At 36.7% G+C, this 23,590-nt stretch overlaps 1 protein-coding gene across 1 annotated transcript in view; it reads left to right on the plus strand.

Moving 5' to 3' along the window:
• LOC143227316 (lachesin-like) overlaps nt 1–23,590 on the plus strand; it is a 246,248-nt gene that overhangs the window by 192,458 nt on the left and 30,200 nt on the right. The window contains exons 2-3 of the mRNA XM_076458772.1: nt 17,189–17,289; nt 20,333–20,540. Coding sequence (XP_076314887.1) covers nt 17,189–17,289; nt 20,333–20,540 — 309 coding nt within the window. The remainder of the gene's footprint in view (nt 1–17,188; nt 17,290–20,332; nt 20,541–23,590) is intronic.

Genomic DNA, 23,590 nt, shown 5'->3' on the forward strand with positions numbered 1-23,590 from the left:
CGTTCAGTTTTGTTATTAGAGCTTCTTTACCATTACCTTCATGTTCAGTTTTATAATTAGAGCTTCTTTACCACTACCTTCACGTTCAGTTTTGTTATTAGTGCTTCTTTACCATTACCTTCACGTTCAGTTTTGTTATTAGAGCTTCTTTACCATTACCTTCACGTTCAGTTTTGTTATTAGAGCTTCTTTACCACTACCTTCATGTTCAGTTTTATAATTAGAGCTTCTTTACCACTACCTTCACGTTCAGTTTTGTTATTAGAGCTTCTTTACCATTACCTTCACGTTCCGTTTTGTTATTAGAGCTTCTTTACCATTACCTTCATGTTCAGTTTTATAATTAGAGCTTCTTTACCACTACCTTCACGTTCAGTTTTGTTATTAGAGCTTCTTTACCATTACCTTCACGTTCAGTTTTGTTATTAGAGCTTCTTTACCACTACCTTCATGTTCAGTTTTGTAATTAGAGCTTCTTTACCACTACCTTCACGTTCAGTTTTGTTATTAGAGCTTCTTTACCATTACCTTCACGTTCAGTTTTGTTATTAGAGCTTCTTTACCACTACCTTCATGTTCAGTTTTATAATTAGAGCTTCTTTACCACTACCTTCATGTTCAGTTTTATAATTAGAGCTTCTTTACCACTACCTTCATGTTCAGTTTTATAATTAGAGCTTCTTTACCACTAACCTTACGTTCAGTTTTGTTATTAGAGCTTCTTTACCACTACCTTCACGTTCAGTTTTGTTATTAGAGCTTTTTTACCACTACCTTCACGTTCAGTTTTGTTATTTGAGCTTTTTAACCACTACCTTCACGTTCAGTTTTGTTATTAGAGCTTTTTTACCATTACCTTCACGTTCAGTTTTGTTATTAGAGCTTTTTTACCACTACCTTCATGTTCAGTTTTGTTATTAGAGCTTCTTTACCATTACCTTCACGTTCAGTTTTGTTATTAGAGCTTCTTTACCACTACCTTCATGTTCAGTTTTATAATTAGAGCTTCTTTACCACTACCTTCATGTTCAGTTTTATAATTAGAGCTTCTTTACCACTACCTTCATGTTCAGTTTTATAATTAGAGCTTCTTTACCACTAACCTTACGTTCAGTTTTGTTATTAGAGCTTCTTTACCACTACCTTCACGTTCAGTTTTGTTATTAGAGCTTTTTTACCACTACCTTCACGTTCAGTTTTGTTATTTGAGCTTTTTAACCACTACCTTCACGTTCAGTTTTGTTATTAGAGCTTTTTTACCACTACCTTCATGTTCAGTTTTGTTATTAGAGCTTCTTTACCACTACCTTCATGTTCAGTTTTATAATTAGAGCTTCTTTACCACTACCTTCATGTTCAGTTTTATAATTAGAGCTTCTTTACCACTACCTTCATGTTCAGTTTTATAATTAGAGCTTTTTTACCACTACCTTCACGTTCAGTTTTGTTATTAGAGCTTTTTTACCACTACCTTCACGTTCAGTTTTGTTATTAGAGCTTCTTTACCATTACCTTCACGTTCAGTTTTGTTATTAGAGCTTCTTTACCACTACCTTCACGTTCAGTTTTGTTATTAGAGCTTCTTTGAAATAGTTATTATTACAATATTTAGGTACGTAATACAGATGTACTATTTAGTTAGCATCGGGTTCCACTTCAGTGCTTGAATATTCATATATAATAACCACACGCAAGGGAAGAGACGACCTGAATCTATACAGTTCAATCTTTACCTACCGGTAAGAAATGAAAACACATCGACGTGTGTGAGAACGTTGTAAAGTGCAACGTTTTAATAAAATAAAAATAAATACACGTAAGTAATGAATATATATTGGTGTGTTTAACGGCGTAATGAAGACATAACATTTGGTTCTAACGTGAAGAATATTTGATAAAAATAGATACACGTACATAATTAATACACGTTGATGATGATGATGATAAGGACAAGGTGATGGTGCAATGTTTTAATTCCACCTGTGGAAACCTAATGAAAATAAATACACGTAAGTAATGAATAAACATCGACGCTCCAAGGACGTAATGTGGATACTTTTTGGACAGGGTCAATACTATCAGGTTCCTTGGAGAGACGACTTCTGTTATCTTGTTTGTAAAACTAAACGTTTCACTAAAGATTGCAAAACGTTTTAATTTTTGCCTTCAGTATGCTCGCTGATTATCCGTATTTAGTAGATATTCACAGTTTAAACACAGAGAAACGTAACGTTTCGTTGCAGGAAAACTTAAACAGAACTGTTTCAGGTATCAGTCATCGGTCGTGCACTGGCGTATTATCATGGCGAGCCAGGTTCGGTAATGGCGCTTCTGTAGGCCTAGCTGTATTGGATACAAGACGTTACAAAATATTTGCGTTATTTGGTTAAAGCTTGCTTTCACTCTACGCCTTTTCTTAATTCAAGTATGGTATGACGTGAAGGTATTGTTCCATTTATCTGCTCTGCGCAATAGTGCGATAGAAACAACCATACGAAATACATGCAGAGTTAGTTGTTGCGTGTATTCTGGAGATATTTGCTTCGCGTAAGATTTTTTTTTTTTTTGAGCACTGTTATGTAACTCAATCACTATTGAAAACGTTTAAGACTGACAGAACATAATTTCAAATAATTGCCGGCTGTTTACAATGGTGTATCTTGAATAATTGCATTACTTAACTTCCCTACGATATGAATAATGAACGATTTTAAACAGAGTAAGAGACATTAAATGTAATTAAATGTATTCATTAGTAAAGGCCTCAAATAATCCGGGCTGATTTATTTCAGGTTACACATGATGGTCTTCAACTTACGTTGGAGTGGCTCCATAAAATCCTCATGTTTTAAATGTTAGTCATATTTCTTTAAAATGGGTAAACTGGAGAGAGATTATTAGTTTTGATAATCTATTTATGTAATCCGATTAAATTCATTATGCGGCAACAGTACCACTGTATACATATATACGTAATACAGGTGAAAAATGTAGAATTATTAGACGGGCCTGGCATGGCCAGGTGGGTTAAGGCGTTCGACTCGTAAGATGAAGGTCGCGGGTTCGAATCCCCGTCACACCAAACATGCTCGCCCTTTCAGCCGTAGGGGCGTTTTAATTTGATGGTCAGTCCCACTGTTCATTGTTAAAAGAGTAACCCACGAGTTGGCGGTGGGTGGTGATGACTAGCTGTCCCCCCCTCTAGTCTTATACTGCTAAATTAGTGACAACTAGCGCAGATAGCTCTCGTGTAGCTTTGCACGAAATTCAAAACAAACTAGACTCAGAAAGCCCTATAAATATTACATAATTTCACCTTACCAATTCATCTTGCTCTTAAGTTGTAGATTCAATCTGTAATTTCTGAAAAGGATAACATTTTGTAATTTTCATATAATTTGATATCCAGCTTAAATATATAACAGAAGAACGACGCCAAATAGAAGTGATCGTACATGACGTTATTCTAAATATAAATTAGTAGAGAATAAGTGCATTAAAACCGTATTTATTCACTAATCCTTCAGACAACTTAAGCAAGAAATAGTAGGATTACGTGTAAGTTAATTTATTTCGTCGAACCGTATCTGAAGACGAATGACGACAACCAGTGGAGGAGTGTATCGTAATCACCCGTGAAGCAGAAAATTGAATAAAACTTAAAGAATACAGGGTTTAATGCAGTCAGTCATCGAGAAAATCACTTATCGTTACCTTCTTTATCTTCGAACTGAGTTTCTACTTCAAGGAAGTTTTAGCTGAATTATCTACGATGAAAATAGAGGCTCAAGCTAATTAAAATAATTCCAAAGAGTTTAAAATAATTTCTATTTGTGACAAAAAATTGCCGAGGATGTATGAAATAGTTATACTTTGTTTTTTAAGTCCAAGTTCATTATCCATCTTTATGTAATGCACGATTACTTGTGTGTGTCTATATATACATATATTCATCTCTTACTGCTTCTAGACAGTTAAGTAATTCAGTTAAACACACCGTGATACTTTGAAACCTCTGCTTGTAGGTGCAGCATTCTTAACTCAGTAGAGACTGAACAACGTTAGAGAAACTCAGTGATTATTTGATTTTATTACAAGTTACAGATTTTATTGTGAGGATTCATTTTTTAACTTTATTTAGTAAAAACTAAAATATTTTTTTGGTAAATTGCGTGAAACTGTTGTTCGTTTTGTACTGAAGGAATCGAGCCCCGAATGTTTGGGTTGTATTCCCATATTCTGAGCCACCAGTAAATGGAAGACGGGGCAAGTTACGTGAGAAGACAGTATTATATAATAAAATTTCTATGTCCGACATTCGTGCATTTTGTTGTTGTTTTTTGTTTATATTAATATCATACGGTCCTGTGATAATATTGTCCCCCTGGTGGAAAAGCTGTAAGTCAACAGGCTCACAACGATAAAATATGAGATTCTATTTCTCATGATGGACACAACATATATCCCAGTATGGTTCGACTTTAAGACAAACACAGTCGTAATATTTCAGTTAATATTTTAAATCACTCGATGCTGAAACTCACTGTCTCAGTAGGCCTAACAGGCTTAATGTGATGTTATTTGTAAGTATAAATCACCAGTGATTTTCGGCTTCGGATCGCAACCTTAGACCAGTGAATAAAACATTATAAATGAAAACCTGCTGGATTTAAAAGTCCAGAAAAACTACTTGTAACAACACAAAAGTGACTTCATTTTACCGAAGATAGTTCATGTTTATCTAGACTAAATCAAGTGATTCAGGCGTCAAAAAAATTCTAACAGTGATAAAACGAAAATAAAGTGTCGTCAGACAGTTGATTATTATTTGCTGCAGAAGGTCTCGAAATATAGATACAACGACTGTGAAGAAAGTTTATTGTTTGGATCACATGTAATGTACATTCAGCTATCTGAAAGCTCATATTAAGGTGTAGAAATACAAAAGGGGTTTCACACATAATAAAATCAATCTGTTTTTAGAAATGTTTTAAACTTTAAAAGAGATGTGTTTAAAGGTTTAGATGATAAATTTATAAATTTTGACAACACCACTGTGATACAATCACAAACCTGAGAAACTGATCACATTTTGAAAACAGCACTATGACACAATCACAAACCTGAGAAACTGATCACATTTTGATAACACCACTGTGATACAATCACAAACCTTATAAACTGATCACATTTTGATAACACCACTGTGACACAATCACAAACCTGAGAAACTGATCACATTTTGATAACACCACTATGATACAATCACAAACCTCAGAAACTGATCACATTTTGATAACACCACTGTGACACAATCACAAACCTGAGAAACTGATCACATTTTGAAAACAGCACTATGACACAATCACAAACCTGAAAAACTGATCACATTTTGATAACACCACTGTGATACAATCACAAACCTTATAAACTGATCACATTTTGATAACACCACTGTGACACAATCACAAACCTGAGAAACTGATCACATTTTGATAACACCACTATGATACAATCACAAACCTCAGAAACTGATCACATTTTGATAACACCACTGTGACACAATCACAAACCTTATAAACTGATCACCTTTTGATAACAGCACTGTGACACAATCACAAACCTCAGAAACTGACCACATTTTGATAACAGCACTGTGACACAATTACAAACCTCAGAAACTGATCACATTTTGATAACAGCACTGTGATACAATCACAAATTTAATAACAGAACTATGACACAATCACAAACCTGAGAAACTGATGTTCCACATTTTGATAACACCACTGTGATACAATCACAAACCTTAAAAACTGATCACATTTTGATAACACCACTGTGACACAATCACAAACCTGAGAAACTGACCACATTTTGATAACAGCACTGTGATACAGTCACAAACCTGAGAAACTGATTACATTTTGATAACACCACTGTGATACAATCACAAACCTGAGAAACTGATCACAAATTTAATAACAGAACTGTGACACAATCACAAACCTGAAAAACTGATGTTCCACATTTTGATAATAGCACTGTGATACAGTCACAAACGTCAGAAACTGATCACAAATTTAATAACAGAACTGTGACACAATCACAAACCTGAGAAACTGATCACATTTTGATAACACCACTGTGACACAATCACAAATCTTATAAACTGATCACATTTTGAAAACAGCACTATGATACAATCACAAACCTCAGAAACTGATCACATTTTGATAACACCACTGTGACACAATCACAAACCTTATAAACTGATCACCTTTTGATTACAGCACTGTGACACAATCACAAACCTCAGAAACTGACCACATTTTGATAACAGCACTGTGACACAATTACAAACCTCAGAAACTGATCACATTTTGATAACAGCACTGTGATACAATCACAAACCTGAAAAACTGATCACAAATTTAATAACAGAACTATGACACAATCACAAACCTGAGAAACTGATGTTCCACATTTTGATAACACCACTGTGATACAATCACAAACCTTAAAAACTGATCACATTTTGATAACACCACTGTGACACAATCACAAACCTGAAAAACTGACCACATTTTGATAACAGCACTGTGATACAGTCACAAACCTGAGAAACTGATCACATTTTGATAACACCACTGTGATACAATCACAAACCTGAGAAAGTGATCACAAATTTAATAACAGAACTGTGACACAATCACAAACCTGAAAAACTGATGTTCCACATTTTGATAATAGCACTGTGATACAGTCACAAACGTCAGAAACTGATCACAAATTTAATAACAGAACTGTGACACAATCACAAACCTGAAAAACTGATGTTCCACATTTTGATAATAGCATTGTGATACAATCACAAACCTGAGAAACTGATAGAATTTTCATAACAGAACTGTGATACAATCACAGACCTAAGAAATTGTTGTGCCGCATTTTAATAACAGATGTGTTTGTACCATAATATAGTCAATAACTTTATATATATATATATAAAACATCAACACACACATGTATAAATATACTCCAAAGTTGCTTCTCTTTTAGCACCAAGCTGTACGCTGGGTTATCTGTATTGTGCCCACATAGTAGCACCAAGCTGTACGCTGGGTTATCTGTATTGTGTCCAACATAGAAACAGCATTCCAAAATGTATATTCCCATTATTGTTGATTTTTAACAATATCCGTAAAATAGCGTAAAACGTTACAGTTGCTTATTTTAAAGTGACCTCGGGCTTCATATAAATTATTACTGTTGTACTTGTAATTCTTTACCACCATCTGTTGCAGGATATTGAAGTGTTACTGTTTTATAACATTGCTTGTTGAATTATATAAAGAGCTACTGTTGCTGATTGTATCTTAAATATTGTCCCCCACTTGGACAGCCGTAACTCTTCGGACTTAGAATGGTATAATCTGGGGCTCAGTTTACTTCGGTGGACACAAATAGCCCGATGTGGCTTTACTATAATGTGATAATTTGCATGTTTTATACAATACGCGCATCATATAAAGCGTTACTGTTTCAGTATTTTAGCATTGTATGTTTCAGAATAATAATATTACTGTTTCTTACACAACGCGTAACGTCAGATAAAGCGTTACCGTTGCTATATTTTAACATTATCCGTTACAAAGTAATAAAGCGTTATTGATGATTAGGTTTCATTCGTCACCTTCTGTGAGGCGTTTTAAAACCATATATTGTTTTTAACCATACCAGCTATTATATACTCTTCAAAACAAAAACGCAAAAGGGATATTTTGTTATTTTAAAGAGAAATATATGTAATAACGTTACAAGCTCAGAGTATGTGATATTACACGTGTTAAGGCACTGATTGTCAGACCAAAATGACAATAAAAGTTGTGCACTTTGAAAACGGAGGAAAACATCGGATTTTTCGCCAAAACGCATGCGTGTTCAATAAATTTGTTTGAGAGATCTGCATGTTCTGCAAGTGCAACATGTGCAAATACCTATAAAAGTGACGGGTTCTCGGTTTCCATAGCTCAGTGTTAAGCCACCGACACGCAATACAGTTACGCCAAGACTGACTGAAGCACAACGCAACAACGCCATTGGTCGATTTGAAGCAGGCGAATCTCGATCCGATGTTGCCAGAGCTGTGAATGTCCACCCAAGCACCATCACAAGGCTACGAAATCGTCACCAACAACATGGATCAGCTCGTGACCGTCCACGATCTGGCAGACCTCGTGTGACCACGCCCGCACAAGATCGCAACATCCGGTTACGTCACCTTCGGGATAGGACCACCACTGCAACGTCTACTGCCTCAACCATACCAGGGCTGCGTAGGATTTCCGATCAGACCGTACGCAACCGTCTACGAGATGCAGGAATCCGACCTCGACGTCCAGTCAGAGGCGTCATCCTCACCCAGCAACATCGTCAAGCACGGCTGCAGTGGACTCGGTCACATCAGGTATAGCCTCATCGACGATGGAGGCATGTTTGGTTCAGCGATGAATCACGTTTTATGCTTCGTAGGCAGGATGGAAGGACCCGTGTTTACCGTCGCCGAGGTGAACGTTTTGCAGCAAACTGTGTGCAGGATGTTGACAGATTTGGTGGTGGCAGCGTCACGATGTGGGCTGCCATCGCCTACAATGCCAGAACAGACCTTTTGCACATTCGAGGGAATCTTACGGCTCAACGATACGTCGACGAGATTCTTAGGACCCATGTGCAACCCATCATGGTGAACGTCAACGACGTTTTTCAACATGACAACGCCCGTCCTCACACAGCCCGACTCACCACTGTCTTCTTGAGACACCACAACATCAACGTTCTTTCCTGGCCTTCCAGATCACCAGATTTAAACCCCATCGAACATCTTTGGGACGAGTTGGACCGACGTCTGCGACGGCGACAACCTCAACCGCAGACTCTACCTCAGCTTGCAGCAGCTTTGCAGGCTGAGTGGACAGCCGTTCCACAAGATGTGATTCGTCATCTCATCGCTTCCATGGGTAGGAGATGCCAAGCAGTTATTGATGCTCACGGGGAGCATACTCGTTATTGACGTTGAGTGACGTTGAACTTCACCTAGTGAGCGTGGACTTCGCCTTTGCAGACTTTGGATGTTCAGCAGTGAATATGCAAAGTTTTACACATGTCATACAGAACTACACAGAATAAACTTGTTAACAATTTGTCTCATATTTTGCCTTTTGCGTTTCTTTTTTTGAAGAGTATATATTGTTTTTTAACCATACCAGCTATTATATATATTTTTAACCATACCACTTATAACATGTTGTTTTTAACCATACCAGCTATTATATATTGTTTTAACCATACCAGCTATTACGTGTTGTTCTTAACCATACCAGCTATTACAAGTTGTTTTTTAACCATACCAGCTAAAATACATTGTTTTTTAACCATACCAGCTATTACATGTTGTTTTTTAACCATACCAGCTATTACACGTTGTTCTTAACCATACCAGCTATTACACGTTGTTTTTAACCATACCAGCTAAAATACATTGTTTTTAACCATACCAGCTATTACATGTTGTTCTTAACCATACCAGCTATTACAAGTTGTTTTTTAACCATACCAGCTAAAATACATTGTTTTTTAACCATACCAGCTATTACATCTTGTTTTTTAACTATACCAGCTATTACATGTTGTTCTTAACCATACCAGCTATTACAAGTTGTTTTTTAACCATACCAGCTATTACATGTTGTTCTTAACCATACCAGCTATTACAAGTTGTTTTTTAACCATACCAGCTAAAATACATTGTTTTTTAACCATACCAGCTATTACATCTTGTTTTTTAACTATACCAGCTATTACATCTTGTTTTTTAACTATACCAGCTATTACACGTTGTTCTTAACCATACCAGCTATTACACGTTGTTTTTTAACCATACCAGCTAAAATACATTGTTTTTAACCATACCAGCTATTACATGTTGTTTTTTAACCATACCAGCTATTACACGTTGTTTTTTAACCATACCAGCTAAAATACATTGTTTTTTAACCATACCAGCTATTACATCTTGTTTTTTAACTATACCAGCTATTACATGTTGTTTTTTAACTATACCAGCTATTACATGTTGTTCTTAACCATACCAGCTAAAATACATTGTTTTTTAACCATACCAGCCATTACATCTTGTTTTTTAACTATACCAGCTATTACATCTTGTTTTTTAACTATACCAGCTATTACATGTTGTTCTTAACCATACCAGCTAAAATACATTGTTTTTTAACCATACCAGCTATTACATCTTGTTTTTTAACTATACCAGGTATTACATGTTGTTTTTTAAGAGTTTGTCATTGGTTAATATAGACGCAAGTCATACATTTATTTTAAAGTATCTTTTGTTTGCACGTAAATTACAAATGGAAGAAATATTTAAGCTACAACACATTCCAAAAACATCTTTCTGTCTATCTACTTGTCTAACTCTCTGCTTGTCCATTTGTCGCTTGTCTAACTTGTCTTTTGTGTGTTTGGCTTTGCATACGTTCCTTCTCTTTCTTGCTTATTCTTAAGTTATTGTTACGAGACGTGGCTAATACTCATAAGAACTTAAGTTTTCCTAGAAAATTTAATCAAATACTTTGGGTGAAACTGGAACGTTCTCTTTATAACATTTTTTTTCCCCCATTTAATCTGTTCACGGATCTTCAGAATTTTCCCATAATCACTGTTGCTCGCATGCACGCGTAGTAGTTGGATTTCCTGTTGAAACATGCTTGCACTCGATTAAATATTTAAGAGATGAGAAAAATTCCTCCCTCCCACCAAACAAAAAAACAAAAAACGAAAATCGAAATTACAAGCGTAAAACGAATACGAGTACAATTATACGTTTCTCAGTTATTGCGGTAAACCGCACAAACAGTGACAAATTTTCGTTATACGTCAAGTGAACAACGTGAAATACTGAGTAATTATGTGATTTGTTCTTGTTTTTTGAGCAAAGCCACAATGGGCTATCAAGTGTAAGCCTCCGTGGGAGAATCGGGCCTCGCATTTAGCGTTGTAAATCCGTAAACGTATGTCTGACTCACATACAGCTATGAAGACACGTTCTCTAACACGTGGATAGGAACTGCGAAACAATACAAAAAGCAGAAAAATGAAGTGCCAAAGTTGAAAGTATTTGCCCCTTCGGTGACACAGCGGTGTGTTTGCTGACTTATACTGCTAGAAACCGAGTTTTCAACACCAGTGGTGGGCAGAGCACAGGTAGACCATTGTGTGACTTTGTGCTTAGTAACAAACAAGTAACAGAATACTTTGTTAAAACTATTTGAATCTTTTCCTATCCTAACACTGATATAAAACAAACAGTTAAAATATACACACATGACATATAGTTTACTTGTGATTCGCAAAGCTTCAGTCCACCGGTGGGGTAACTGTAAATTTACAGACTTACAACACTAAAATTCGGGACTCGATTCCTCGCTATATACGGACACAACAGATGACCCACTATGGCTTTGCGCTAAAGCAAACAAACAAACACGCAAAGCTATACAATGGCTATCTACCTGTATCCGTTCCTAAAAATGAACTGACACACAAGTCCAAAGTACCTTGTACCAACTTTTGTTCCATCACATAGTGGGAATGACTGTCTCTCTTTCTGTCGCACATCCACCTTCAAACAACGGAGAATAGTGTACGAAAGCTAGTCGGGAATCGTGAATTCTCGGATTCTTGATCCGGGAATGCTAACCCCTATTCCACTCATGCCCGATAATTCGTTTACATAAAAAAACGTCGTAACTATTGTACGTTTTATTACATTTCGTTATAACTTTCTTTAAGGATAGAAAAAAGAATACCTTTTTCACACGTGGCTTCATAACTGTAATAATTATAGTTCAAAAGCCCGCTTACACGATTTCTGTCCATATACTGGGCATTAAACCATTAAGACAAAAATATATCGCGTCTAACAGTGTTGTGTATTTTAATGGCAGTTCTTTCTCTGACCGTTTTACGTCCGATATTAGGTTTTATTTTCGAAAGAGGAAAGACATAAAATGCTTTGCTATGTCCACATCACGTGACCATACACATACTGAGTTATTCGCATCATTAGCTCTTGTCAGAACTGAAAGAATCGCTCTTGAACTTATTGCATGTATTTAGAAGAGTACAAACAAAATCAATAACCATCTTTCCCAGTGACCCCGACTTCCTTGTGTCTTCCTCATGCTTATCTTAACCTGTTGACTGCCAAGTATTCCAGCTGCTACAGTACAACTCTAATGCCTCTTCATTTTGTAACTTTTTTCGTGACGCCATTTTGGATCGAAAGCGAAACAATTTGTAAGTAGGTCAAATTAATGTATGGTGCTGACATCTAGCGTTGAAGTTAGGAATTATTGAGAACGAATTAACTCGTCCATGGCACTGTGTTACCGATCGGCTTGACGAGTTATCTCGTCTACGGCACTGAACAGGTTAAGGAACCCTAAATAGTTACTGTTGACAATAATTAGCTACTGGGCAATTGTTCTTATCCAACATTGCTTGTTTCTTTGTTAACAGCGATGCCACTATGATTCACATACAAATACTACTTTCCTATCTTTTAAGCTTTCTGTAACGCTTAGTTAGAATCGGTTAGCACGTAGCTATTGTTTTGTTTAATTTCAATCATAGCTATACGTCCCTCATTTTGAATGATAGACTATTGAGCTATTGTTTACGAATAAAGAGTGGGATTGACGGACACATTATAACTCCGCTCATGCTAAAAGGGCTAACGTGTTCGGTAAATGGAAATAACAATTAATATAGTGAAAGCAAAAACGTTCAGGACATCAACATTTTCGTTTCTCTATATAAATATGAGGGTCAAATCAGATCTTTGATAACTCTGTAAATATAAAGGTTAACTTAGATCTTTAAAATTAAAATAGTTTTATTATTTTTGTTGTAAAATACTCTGTAGTTCAGATTCTTACTTACTTGATTAATTACTCTCGAAATCAGTTCATAAGAAAACACGAAGTGAACGGTTTTCGCCAACTGCTTTTTTCCAAATTAACTCTTCAAAACACCACTTAATAAAAACAGATATTAAATTGATCATTTGTCAAATTGTTTTGTATGTGTCCCACAATTTGTTTGTTTGTTTTGAATTTTGCGCAAAGTTACATGAGGGCTCTCTGTGCTAGCCGTCCCTAATTTAGCAGTATAAGACTAGAGGGAAGACAGCTAATCATCACCACCCACTGCCAACTCTTGGGCTACTCTTTTACCAACGAATAGTGGGATTGACTGTCACATTATAACGCCCCCAGGGCTGAAGGGGCGAGCATATTTGGTGTGACGGGGATTCGAACCCGCAACCCTCAGATTACGAGTCGAGTGTCTTAACCACCTGGCCATGCCGGGCCTCTCACAACTGTGTTTGCATACCACATATTCTACAATTTGTAGTGATATGGCTCTTTCTTTACTTCTAAATTGTTGGAGAGATACGTACTGTCATGGCGGCAACACGTGGTTCAGAGTGTCTAAGATAATCATGATTTAATCACTTCAGTCCAATGTTCCATAGTTAGACGACGTCTTATCCATGCAAGGATATTTCAGTGCTGTGTTTTGAACAAGTTACAACTGGAATATCCTTTGCTGGACGATCTATGACATCAACCAAGCTGATAACTGACCAATGTTGTCAGGTGACAAAGGTCATGAGATGACGCAGCTACTGGACAAAGAAAACTATGCGATGTTTGAAACTAAGGCGTGCTTTCCTTGATTATTTCTATTTGGCTTTCATGGTGATTAGTTCAGCAGAGGTCCATCTTAAAAGATGGACAGTTGACAAGTTCTTCACTGATTCAGCAGAGGCGATTGCCCACTCTTCTACGCAGACAATCACACTGTTTCTTATGTTGTATCAGAATTTTCATTGTTTACTTAATTGTATCCAGTCTGTTTCTCATGCAACTTAAAGTTGTTGTTTTTTATGAATTTTGAATTTCGCACAAAGCTACTCGAGGGCTATCTGCGCTAGCCGTCCCTAATTTAGCAGTGTAAGACTAGAGGGAAGACAGCTAGTCATCACCACCCACCGCCAACTCTTGGGCTACTCTTTTTACCAACGAATAGTGGGATTGACCGTCACATTATACGCCCCCACGGCTGGGAGGGCGAGCATGTTCAGCGCGACGCAGGCGCGAACCCGCGACACTCGGATTACGAGTCACACGCCTTACAGGCTTGGCCGTGCCAGGCTCTGCACCTGCAACTTAAAACTCAATCACGTTGTCAACTATAGAACATCCTTTTTATTTATTATCGTATCTACTACTTTCCGTGGGTTTACTTGTCTGGTGTACTTCCCGAAAAATCTCTTCCACTCGAAAATACCACCAACTTGCTTCCCAACGGTGTAGCGTTATATCCGCGTAATTATTATTCTGGGAACCGAGTTTTGATACCCGTGGTGGACAGAGCACAAATAGTCCTATCAGTAGTTTTGTGCTTAACTACAAACAAACGAACAATATCACCTGTTTATATTTCTGATATTTTAGTGAAAAACGAAACACTTGCAAGATAGACTAACATTGTTGTTGTTTTTTAATACGCTCGTGTGTAACTGTAACCATTGGAGATCTGAAATGTGATCACATTACAATAAAGAAGAAACAATGCACACCGACAGAGTCCAGATTTAATCAAAGATATTTCTCCACTCAAAAAAACTGTCAATTTTTCTAACTTTCTTATGACTCTTATTACCAAAGTGTTTGACGGTTCTGGTTTACGTAATTAAGAGCTTTTCCTTTTTTCTTCAGCGCAAGGCTACACATTGGGCTATCTGTGCTGTGTTCACCATGAGTATCGACACAAAGTGTTTAACGGTATAAACCTAAACATTTGTCGCTGAGGGGCTACTTTGGGGAGAATGAGTGGGGGGTTACTAATCATCAAAATAATTTTGTTCACAAATCTATCTATTGTTTACATTCTAAATTCTTTTTCCTAAGAACTACTTTTACGGATTTCGTTTTGTATTGGGACAAATATTGCTACAAGAAGGAGAGGATGTTTATATTAAATAGCGGACGCTTTTCATGTTTTGAATGTTTACATCTTACAACATTGCGTACTAACGGCTATCAGTAAGTAAACTAGAACAAATAAAGAATATGTTAGTGTGCACTAAACTTTCTATTTTACTACTTCTGTTTGTTTCACTTCTCATCTATTATTTTGGTTAATAGTTTTGGCTTGCTTGTTTCTATTTGAATAAAAGTTTCGCTTAAAGCCACACAGGCACTATCCGTGCATAAAAAACAACAACGAGCCGCGAACCACGAACCCTCGAATTTACACACCGGGCATGCTAACCAACGAACAACGCCCAGTTTAACATTTTTGAAACTACATGTTATGTGTACACATTTTACAAACACACCTATAATGTTTATGGCAGTCAATGAGAATCCGTTTGATGTTTGTGAGGTATCATTTGATTGTTTGTTTGTTTTTGAATTTCGCGCAAAGCTACTCGAGAGCTATCTGCGCTAGCCGTCTCTAATTTAGCAGCGTAAGGCTAGAGGGAAGGCAGCTAGTCATCACCACCCACCGCCAACTCTTGGGCTACTCATTTACGAATGAATAGTGGGATTGAACGTCACATTATAACACCCACACGAACGAGCATGTTTGGCGCGACCAGGATTCGAACCCGCGACACTCAGATTACCAGTCGAACGCCGGGCTCTATCATTTGATGGAAGTTGAATAATATTAACCCTGCTAACATAAATAATTAATTAGTGTCTCTTGACGAGAGTTATAATCATCATGCTTATTCACACCGAAGTGTATGGATATTTTTCTGTTTAATGCTATGAAAGGTAATATATAATCCTTCTTTTGTTTCGTGAAGTTCGTCTGGTATTAAATAAGTGTTTGATGTTTGTGACATCGTCTGGTATTAAATAAGTGTTTGATGTTTGTGACATCGTGTGGTATTAAATAAGTGTTTGATGTTTGTGACATCGTCTGATATTAAATAAGTGTTTGATGTTTGTGACATCGTCTGGTATTAAATAAGTGTTTGATGTTTGTGACATCGTCTGATATTAAATAAGTGTTTGATGTTTGTGACATCGTCTGGTATTAAATAAGTGTTTGATGTTTGTGACATCGTCTGGTATTAAATAAGTGTTTGATGTTTGTGACATCGTCTGGTATTAAATAAGTGTTTGATGTTTGTGACATCGTCTGGTATTAAATTGCTACACTTTTCTCAGTTTGAGGCCCCCCGCTAGTACAGCGGTATGTCTCCAGATTTACAACGCTAAAAGCAGGTGTTCGATTACCCTCGGTGGGCTGAGCAGATAGTCCGCTGTGGCTTTGCTATAAGAAAAACACACACAAACACACTTAGATTAAGAATACAAGAATTTAGGCTTAAACCTTTTCAAATAGTAGAAAGTAGTTTGTTCGATTGTTTCTTAATCATCGGTCGAAATCATTTTATTTTTCTCCTGTCCTTTAAAAATTTCACACTGATATTTTTGTTTTTACTTTAAAGTATACAACTATGTTACGTTTTATACGTTGAATAGTGGTAAAGGTTTGATAATTGATCTCTTATGGTTAGTTTTTCTTCAATTTCTAACGCCACTAAAACATGAAACTCAATTTCTTCACACCATAATTTTGAAACTGATTTTGGTTGTTATGCGCATTTCGGAATCTTCGTTTATAATTGCAGTTTGTTTGGACCTTCTCCTGTACACGCATTTGTAGAATGTTCTATTAATCTATTTTTCAAAGTCTACTTATCATGTGATCCGTCAAGTGCTTCTTTGAGTTTTATAATTTAGAGATCCAATCTTACTATGGTTATTCTGTAAGATAGTAGGTAAGAGTAAGAACCACTTCACTTTTCAAAGGGACAAGGTAATAGCTACCACTTTATCAAGAACATTGTAAGAAAATGTCATTTATTTGACCAGCTGTAAATTTCAAAGACATGAGCCGGGAGTATCAATCCATAGTGACAATCGAAAGAGAATGTACCTCCAACCAGGACAAAACAGACCACCGACAGCTCTTTGTACTATTGGCTATCACCAGGTGTAATTGTTATATTTTTCAGGGGAACTACCACAGTTTGCCGACAGCATACCGAACGTAACTGTACCTGTGGGACGTGAGGCCTATCTAGAATGCACAGTGGAGAATCTGGGGAATTACAAAGTAAGTGTATGAGAAATAGGGAGTTTTATAGAGAAAATGTGTTATAAAGTTCCTTCATATTTTTATTTCAAAACATTTCTGTAGAAATATTCATTGTAATGTACCACGTTCATATGTTGTTTGAGAAAACATTATACAAATTTGTTTTACAGATTTGAGTTGTTAGTTTAGTGAAGAAACAAAATAATCAATCATACATTTATAAACAAAATTATTGATATATTTGTTTAATTCAAGCGAGAACAAAATAATTTTAATACTTTGGTTATGTCACTCGTAATCATCGGACTGAAATGACATTTTCTTCGGTTTAAGATAAATATTTGTATTAACAATAATAGTAAGTACATCTCACACACGTACTCTCGAATTGTATTTTAATATGAATGTTATTCGTAAATCTTATTACATGTGCGTCAATATTTTACATGTTAACAGAAATCTGTTTTACATTAAAAAGATTATAAGATAATCAGTTTTATCTTCTCACTAGTCCATATGAAGATTCAGGTTTATTGTTGTTTACTATTGAAAGGTATACATTATGCATCTAATACAGTGGTAACTTATAAGTTTATGTATTCTGACTGTATTATCAAACTTCTTAGGAAATAACACTAAGTAGAGTTAATTTTATCTTTTTCTCGGTAAATTTGCTGAGAAATTCAAGACATTTTTGACATAAGTTCCAAAGTTGTCTTATGATACTATTTAGGCCACTTATAACTTTGAATCCTAAGGCCAGGAACCTGGAACTAACGTAGTTCTATCACAAAAATACTTGAGGCTATGGTTCTGCATCAGGTATACCCTAAAAAGTGTGTTCTGCATCAGGTATACCCTATGAAGTGTGTTCTGCATCAGGTATACCCTAAAATGTGTGTTCTGCATCAGGTATACCCTATGAAGTGTCTTCTGCATCAGGTATACCCTATAAAGTGTGTTCTGCATCAGGTATACCCTATAAAGTGTGTTCTGCATCAGGTATACCCTATAAAGTGTGTTCTACATCAGGTATACCCTATGAAGTGTGTTCTGCATCAGGTATACCCTATAAAGTGTGTTCTGCATCAGGTATACCCTATAAAGTATGTAGGATCATTGCAGTGAAAGTTTCTGAATACTTATATCTCTGGCTTAAAAGGAATTACTACAGAAGAATCTTATATTTAATTTGATTTGTGACCTGAGAACTAACACAGTTTTAATATAGGAACAACGAAGGCGTATCAGTTCGACAATCCAGAACAGATATTTTATTACTACATCTGGCTTCAGCAGAAACTGTTCTTTACCAGTTAAACTTCTTGTCTTGGTGTTCATCTACGACAACTACATGCCACCATCCTTAACCACATTAAGTGAACATGAATAAGAGTAGATGTTTAGATAAATTAAGAACTTGGCATAAACCTCGAGCTCATTGGACGAAAGAAGTTTATAATTACAATACGTGTCACCTCAGGCGACTGACGTACAACTCTGAACTAATCACCAGAAGAGGCTTAGTCATCCTGGTGAAACCGAGCTTATTATTGTACTTCTAGGCATCCTGCTGAAACCTAGTTTATTCTTGTACTTCTAGTCATTCTGCTGAAACCTAGTTTATTCTTATACTTCTAGTCATTCTGCTGAAACCTAATTTATTCTTATAGTTCTACTAATCCTGCTGAAACCTAGTTTATTCTTATACTTCTAGGCATCCTGGTGAAACCTAGTTTATTCTTGTACTTCTAGTCATTCTGCTGAAACATAGTTTATTCTTATACTTCTAGTCATTCTGCTGAAACCTAATTTATTCTTATAGTTCTACTAATCCTGCTGAAACCTAGTTTATTCTTATACTTCTAGGCATTCTGCTGAAACCTAATTTATTCTTATAGTTCTACTAATTCTGCTGAAACCTAGTTTATTCTTATACTTCTAGGCATCCTGGTGAAACCTAGTTTATTCTTATACTTCTAGTTATTCTGCTGAAACCTAATTTATTCTTATAGTTCTACTAATCCTGCTGAAACCTAGTTTATTCTTATACTTCTTGGCATCCTGATGAAACCTAGTTTATTTTTATACTTCTAGTCATTCTGCTGAAACCTAGTTTATTTTTGTATTTCTAGGCATCCTGCTGAAACCGAGTTATTCTTATACTTCTATTCATTCTGCTGAAACCTAGTTTATTCTTATACTTCTAGTCATTCAACTGAAACCTAGTTTATTCTTGTACTTCTAGTCATTCTGCTGAAACCTAGTTTATTCTTATATTTCTAGTCCTTCTGCTGAAACCTAGTTTATTCTTATACTTCTAGTCATTCTGCTGAAACCTAGTTTATTCTTATACTTCTAGTCATTCTGCTGAAACCTAATTTATTCTTATAGTTCTACTAATTCTGCTGAAACCTAGTTTATTCTTATACTTCTAGGCATCCTGGTGAAACCTAGTTTATTCTTATACTTCTAGTTATTCTGCTGAAACCTAATTTATTCTTATAGTTCTACTAATTCTGCTGAAACCTAGTTTATTCTTATACTTCTTGGCATCCTGGTGAAACCTAGTTTATTCTTATACTTCTAGTCATTCTGCTGAAACCTAGTTTATTTTTGTATTTCTAGGCATCCTGCTGAAACCGAGTTATTCTTATACTTCTATTCATTCTGCTGAAACCTAGTTTATTCTTGTACTTCTAGTCATTCAACTGAAACCTAGTTTATTCTTGTACTTCGAGTCATTCTGCTAAAACCTAGTTTATTCTTGTACTTCTAGTCATTCTGCTGAAACCTAATTTATTCTTATAGTTCTACTAATCCTGCTGAAACCTAGTTTATTCTTATAATTTTAGGCATCCTGGTGAAACCTAGTTTATTCTTGTACTTCTAGGCATCCTGCCGAAACCTAGTTTATTCTTATACTTCTTACTTCCAAGAAACTCGACGTTTATATCATATAAACTGTTAACTATTTTCTCGAGTTATTTTACTATATATACATGTATGTATGCACGTAGAAAGTAAGAACGATTTGTTTGATGTTACTTATACACTGTAGGTGGCGTGGATTAAACTGAATACCCAGACGTTATTGACGATTGACACCACGGTCATCACTAGAGATGATCGGATTCGCTCGACTAATAACAACTTCCGTCAGTGGTACTTACACATCCGGGACGTTAAGGAAGATGACCGAGGATATTATATGTGTCAGATCAATACAGAGCCCATGATCAACGTAAAGGGCTTTTTAGATGTCCAGTGTAAGTTTACATTCCTCGTTCTTGCTGTTACGAGCTTCCAGATATGTCGCTATTTTCGTAAACTTATGACGTATGTTTTCATTGATATGTTAGTCAAGTTTTGTTTAACGCACATTTTTCTTGCTCCATTGCAGTATGCACATATTACATGTTACAAGCCTTCCCTACGTCACAATTGTTTTTTACTCAAATATCTCACATTTTTTGGCAACTGGTTTCAAACATTAGTCATCTTTTAGTGCATAGGTATAAATATTTTTGTGCAGAAAACGTAAGGAGTTCTGTAACATGCATTTGAAACAACTATCGTTTTAAAGCTGATCAGTTTTAAGTTGAACTACACTGTACAAACCAATTAATTTGTAATACTGCTGCTGTGACAAGACAGGGTTTATGACAATATCGACCATCGATTCATTTTATCTCTATCAAAAACGAGGATATTATGTAACTTGAAACTTAAATATTATTCGTCCAATTTACGTGTTATATATCTAATGACATAATCATGCCTTAGTTGTCGCTTTGTAGTTAAATAATTAACCAGGTTGTTTATGAGCTATGAGTTGAAGCCAGCCAATCACATCAAATTGTTTCAAACTGATGTCAAGACGCTGTCTAACTGCTTACAAATGAATTACAATAACATAATAAAAATATCCTTATTTGTAGGTTCGCATTTGCTGCAGTCGTATTGCAGGTTATTGTTACGAGTCTAAATCAAATGTCCGCAGCCTCAACTGAGTTATGATCAGTTTGCAGACGGTTAGTGACGTGGTGAACAGTTGATCTCTGCGATGACGCTAAATAAGTTGCACTCTACACAGGATAAGGTATAAAACAACTCGTGCTAACAATAGGTCCAGTGGACCAATAACACGCAGAATAATTGCATTTTCTATAGATAAGTCACTCCATTTGAAGAGAATATGAAACCAGGCTCATTCTCAAGGGTACACTCATTCGGAGAGAATATGGAACCAGGCTTAACTCCAAGAGTACTCTCATTTGGAGAGAATATGGAACCAAACTCGACACTAGACATACATTAAGTTAGAGAGAATGTGGAACCAGACTCAACACTAGACGTACACTCATTTAAAGAGATTGTGGAACCAGACTCAACACCAGGCATACTTATTTACAGAGGACGTAGAACCAGAATCCACCTCAAGTGAGCACCCATTTAAAGATAATGTGTAATCAGACTCATGACCAAAAACAATGACTCTCACGGTATAATATAGTCGAATAGAAGTAAACACTTTGGGTTGTGGTAAGCTCTAAACCTATAGTAATGGTACCACATCCTACGACTATTCGTGTTATGAAATGCTTGTTTCTCTCATTTCAACTTAGTAGGTAATAACGTTTACTTCCACAGTACAAAGCTGGTTAACATTTTGTGCGATGTAAGTCCCACTGAACAGCCATGAGACATTCTTGAGGCACGAATCTCATCTCGTCAAACGTTAAAGATGACCTAAAAATGGCGTTCTTCAGAGAGGTGGTCGATAATACAACAGGTTCCTGCCAACACTCTGATTTCAGCACAGAATTCAAGACACCAGGCTGTAGTAACAATATTCCTCTTTTAAAAATATACTCTTCAAAAAAAACGCAAAAGGCAAAATATGAGACAAATTGTTAACAAGTTTATTCCGGGTAGTTCTGTATAACATGTGTGAAACTTTGCACATTCACTGCTGAACATCCAAAGTCTGCAAAGGCGAAGTCCACGCTCACTAGGTGAAGTTTAACGTCACTCAACGTCAATAACGAGTATGCCCCCCCGTGAGCATCAATAACTGCTTGGCATCTCCTGCCCATGGAAGCGATGAGATGACGAATCACATCCTGTGGAATGGCTGTCTACTCAGCCTGCAAAGCTGCTGCAAGCTGAGGTAGAGTCTGCGGTTGAGGTTGTCGCCGTCGCAGACGTCGGTCCAACTCGTCCCAAAAATGTTCGATGGGGTTTAAATCTGGTGATCTGGAGGGCCACGGAAGAACGTTGATGTTGTGGTGTCTCAAGAAGACAGTGGTGAGTCGGGCTGTGTGAGGACGGGCGTTGTCATGTTAAAAAAACGTCGTTGACGTTCACCATGATGGGTTGCACATGGGTCCTAAGAATTTCGTCGACGTATCGTTGAGCCGTAAGATTTCCTCGAATGTGCAAAAGGTCTGTTTTGGCATTGTAGGCGATGGCAGCCCACATCATGACGCTGCCACCACCAAATCTGTCAACATCCTGCACACAGTTTGCTGCAAAACGTTCTTCTCGGCGACGGTAAACACGGGTCCTTCCATCCTGCTTACGAAGCATAAAACGTGATTCAGCGCTGAACCAAACATGCCTCTATCATCGATGAGGCCATACCCGATGTGCCCGAGTCCACTGCAGCCGTGCTTAACGATGTTGCTGGGTGAGGATGACGCCTCTGCCTCCCCTCTAGTCTTACACTGCTAAATTAGGGACGGCTAGCACAGATAGCCCTCGAGTAGCTTTGTGCGAAATTCCAAAAAACAAACAAAACAAAAAAAAAACAATCTGATATTAATATTTGGAAATTGGTGTGTTAAACACACATCTATCGAGTAATACCATTCTGTTCTCTTTGTTACCAAGTCTGAATTTGTTGTTATATTATAAGCTGGCTGAGCTTGAAAGATTTGTTTGTTTTGAATTTCGCGCAAAGCTACTCGAGGGCTATCTGCGCTAGCCGTCCCTAATTTAGCAGTGTAAGACTAGAGGGAAGGCAACTAGTCATCACCACCCACCTTGGCCAACTCTTGGGCTACTCTTTTACCAACGAATAGTGGGATTGATCGTCACTTTATAACGCCCCCACGGCTGAGAGGGCGATCATATTTGGTTAACGGGGATTCGAACCCGCAACCCTCAAATTACGAGTCTAACGCCTAGCCGTCTTGGGCGCTGGCTCGATAGAAGGACGACAACATGATCGTCGCCGATTTCGCTTCATACAAATCGTGATATTTTAAGGCATTGTTTACTTTCTAATCATTTTTTCGTGTTCTTTTTACGCCGT

The sequence above is a fragment of the Tachypleus tridentatus genome, chromosome 9 (assembly GCF_004210375.1).
Source record: "Tachypleus tridentatus isolate NWPU-2018 chromosome 9, ASM421037v1, whole genome shotgun sequence".
NCBI classification, from domain to species: domain Eukaryota; kingdom Metazoa; phylum Arthropoda; class Merostomata; order Xiphosura; family Limulidae; genus Tachypleus; species Tachypleus tridentatus.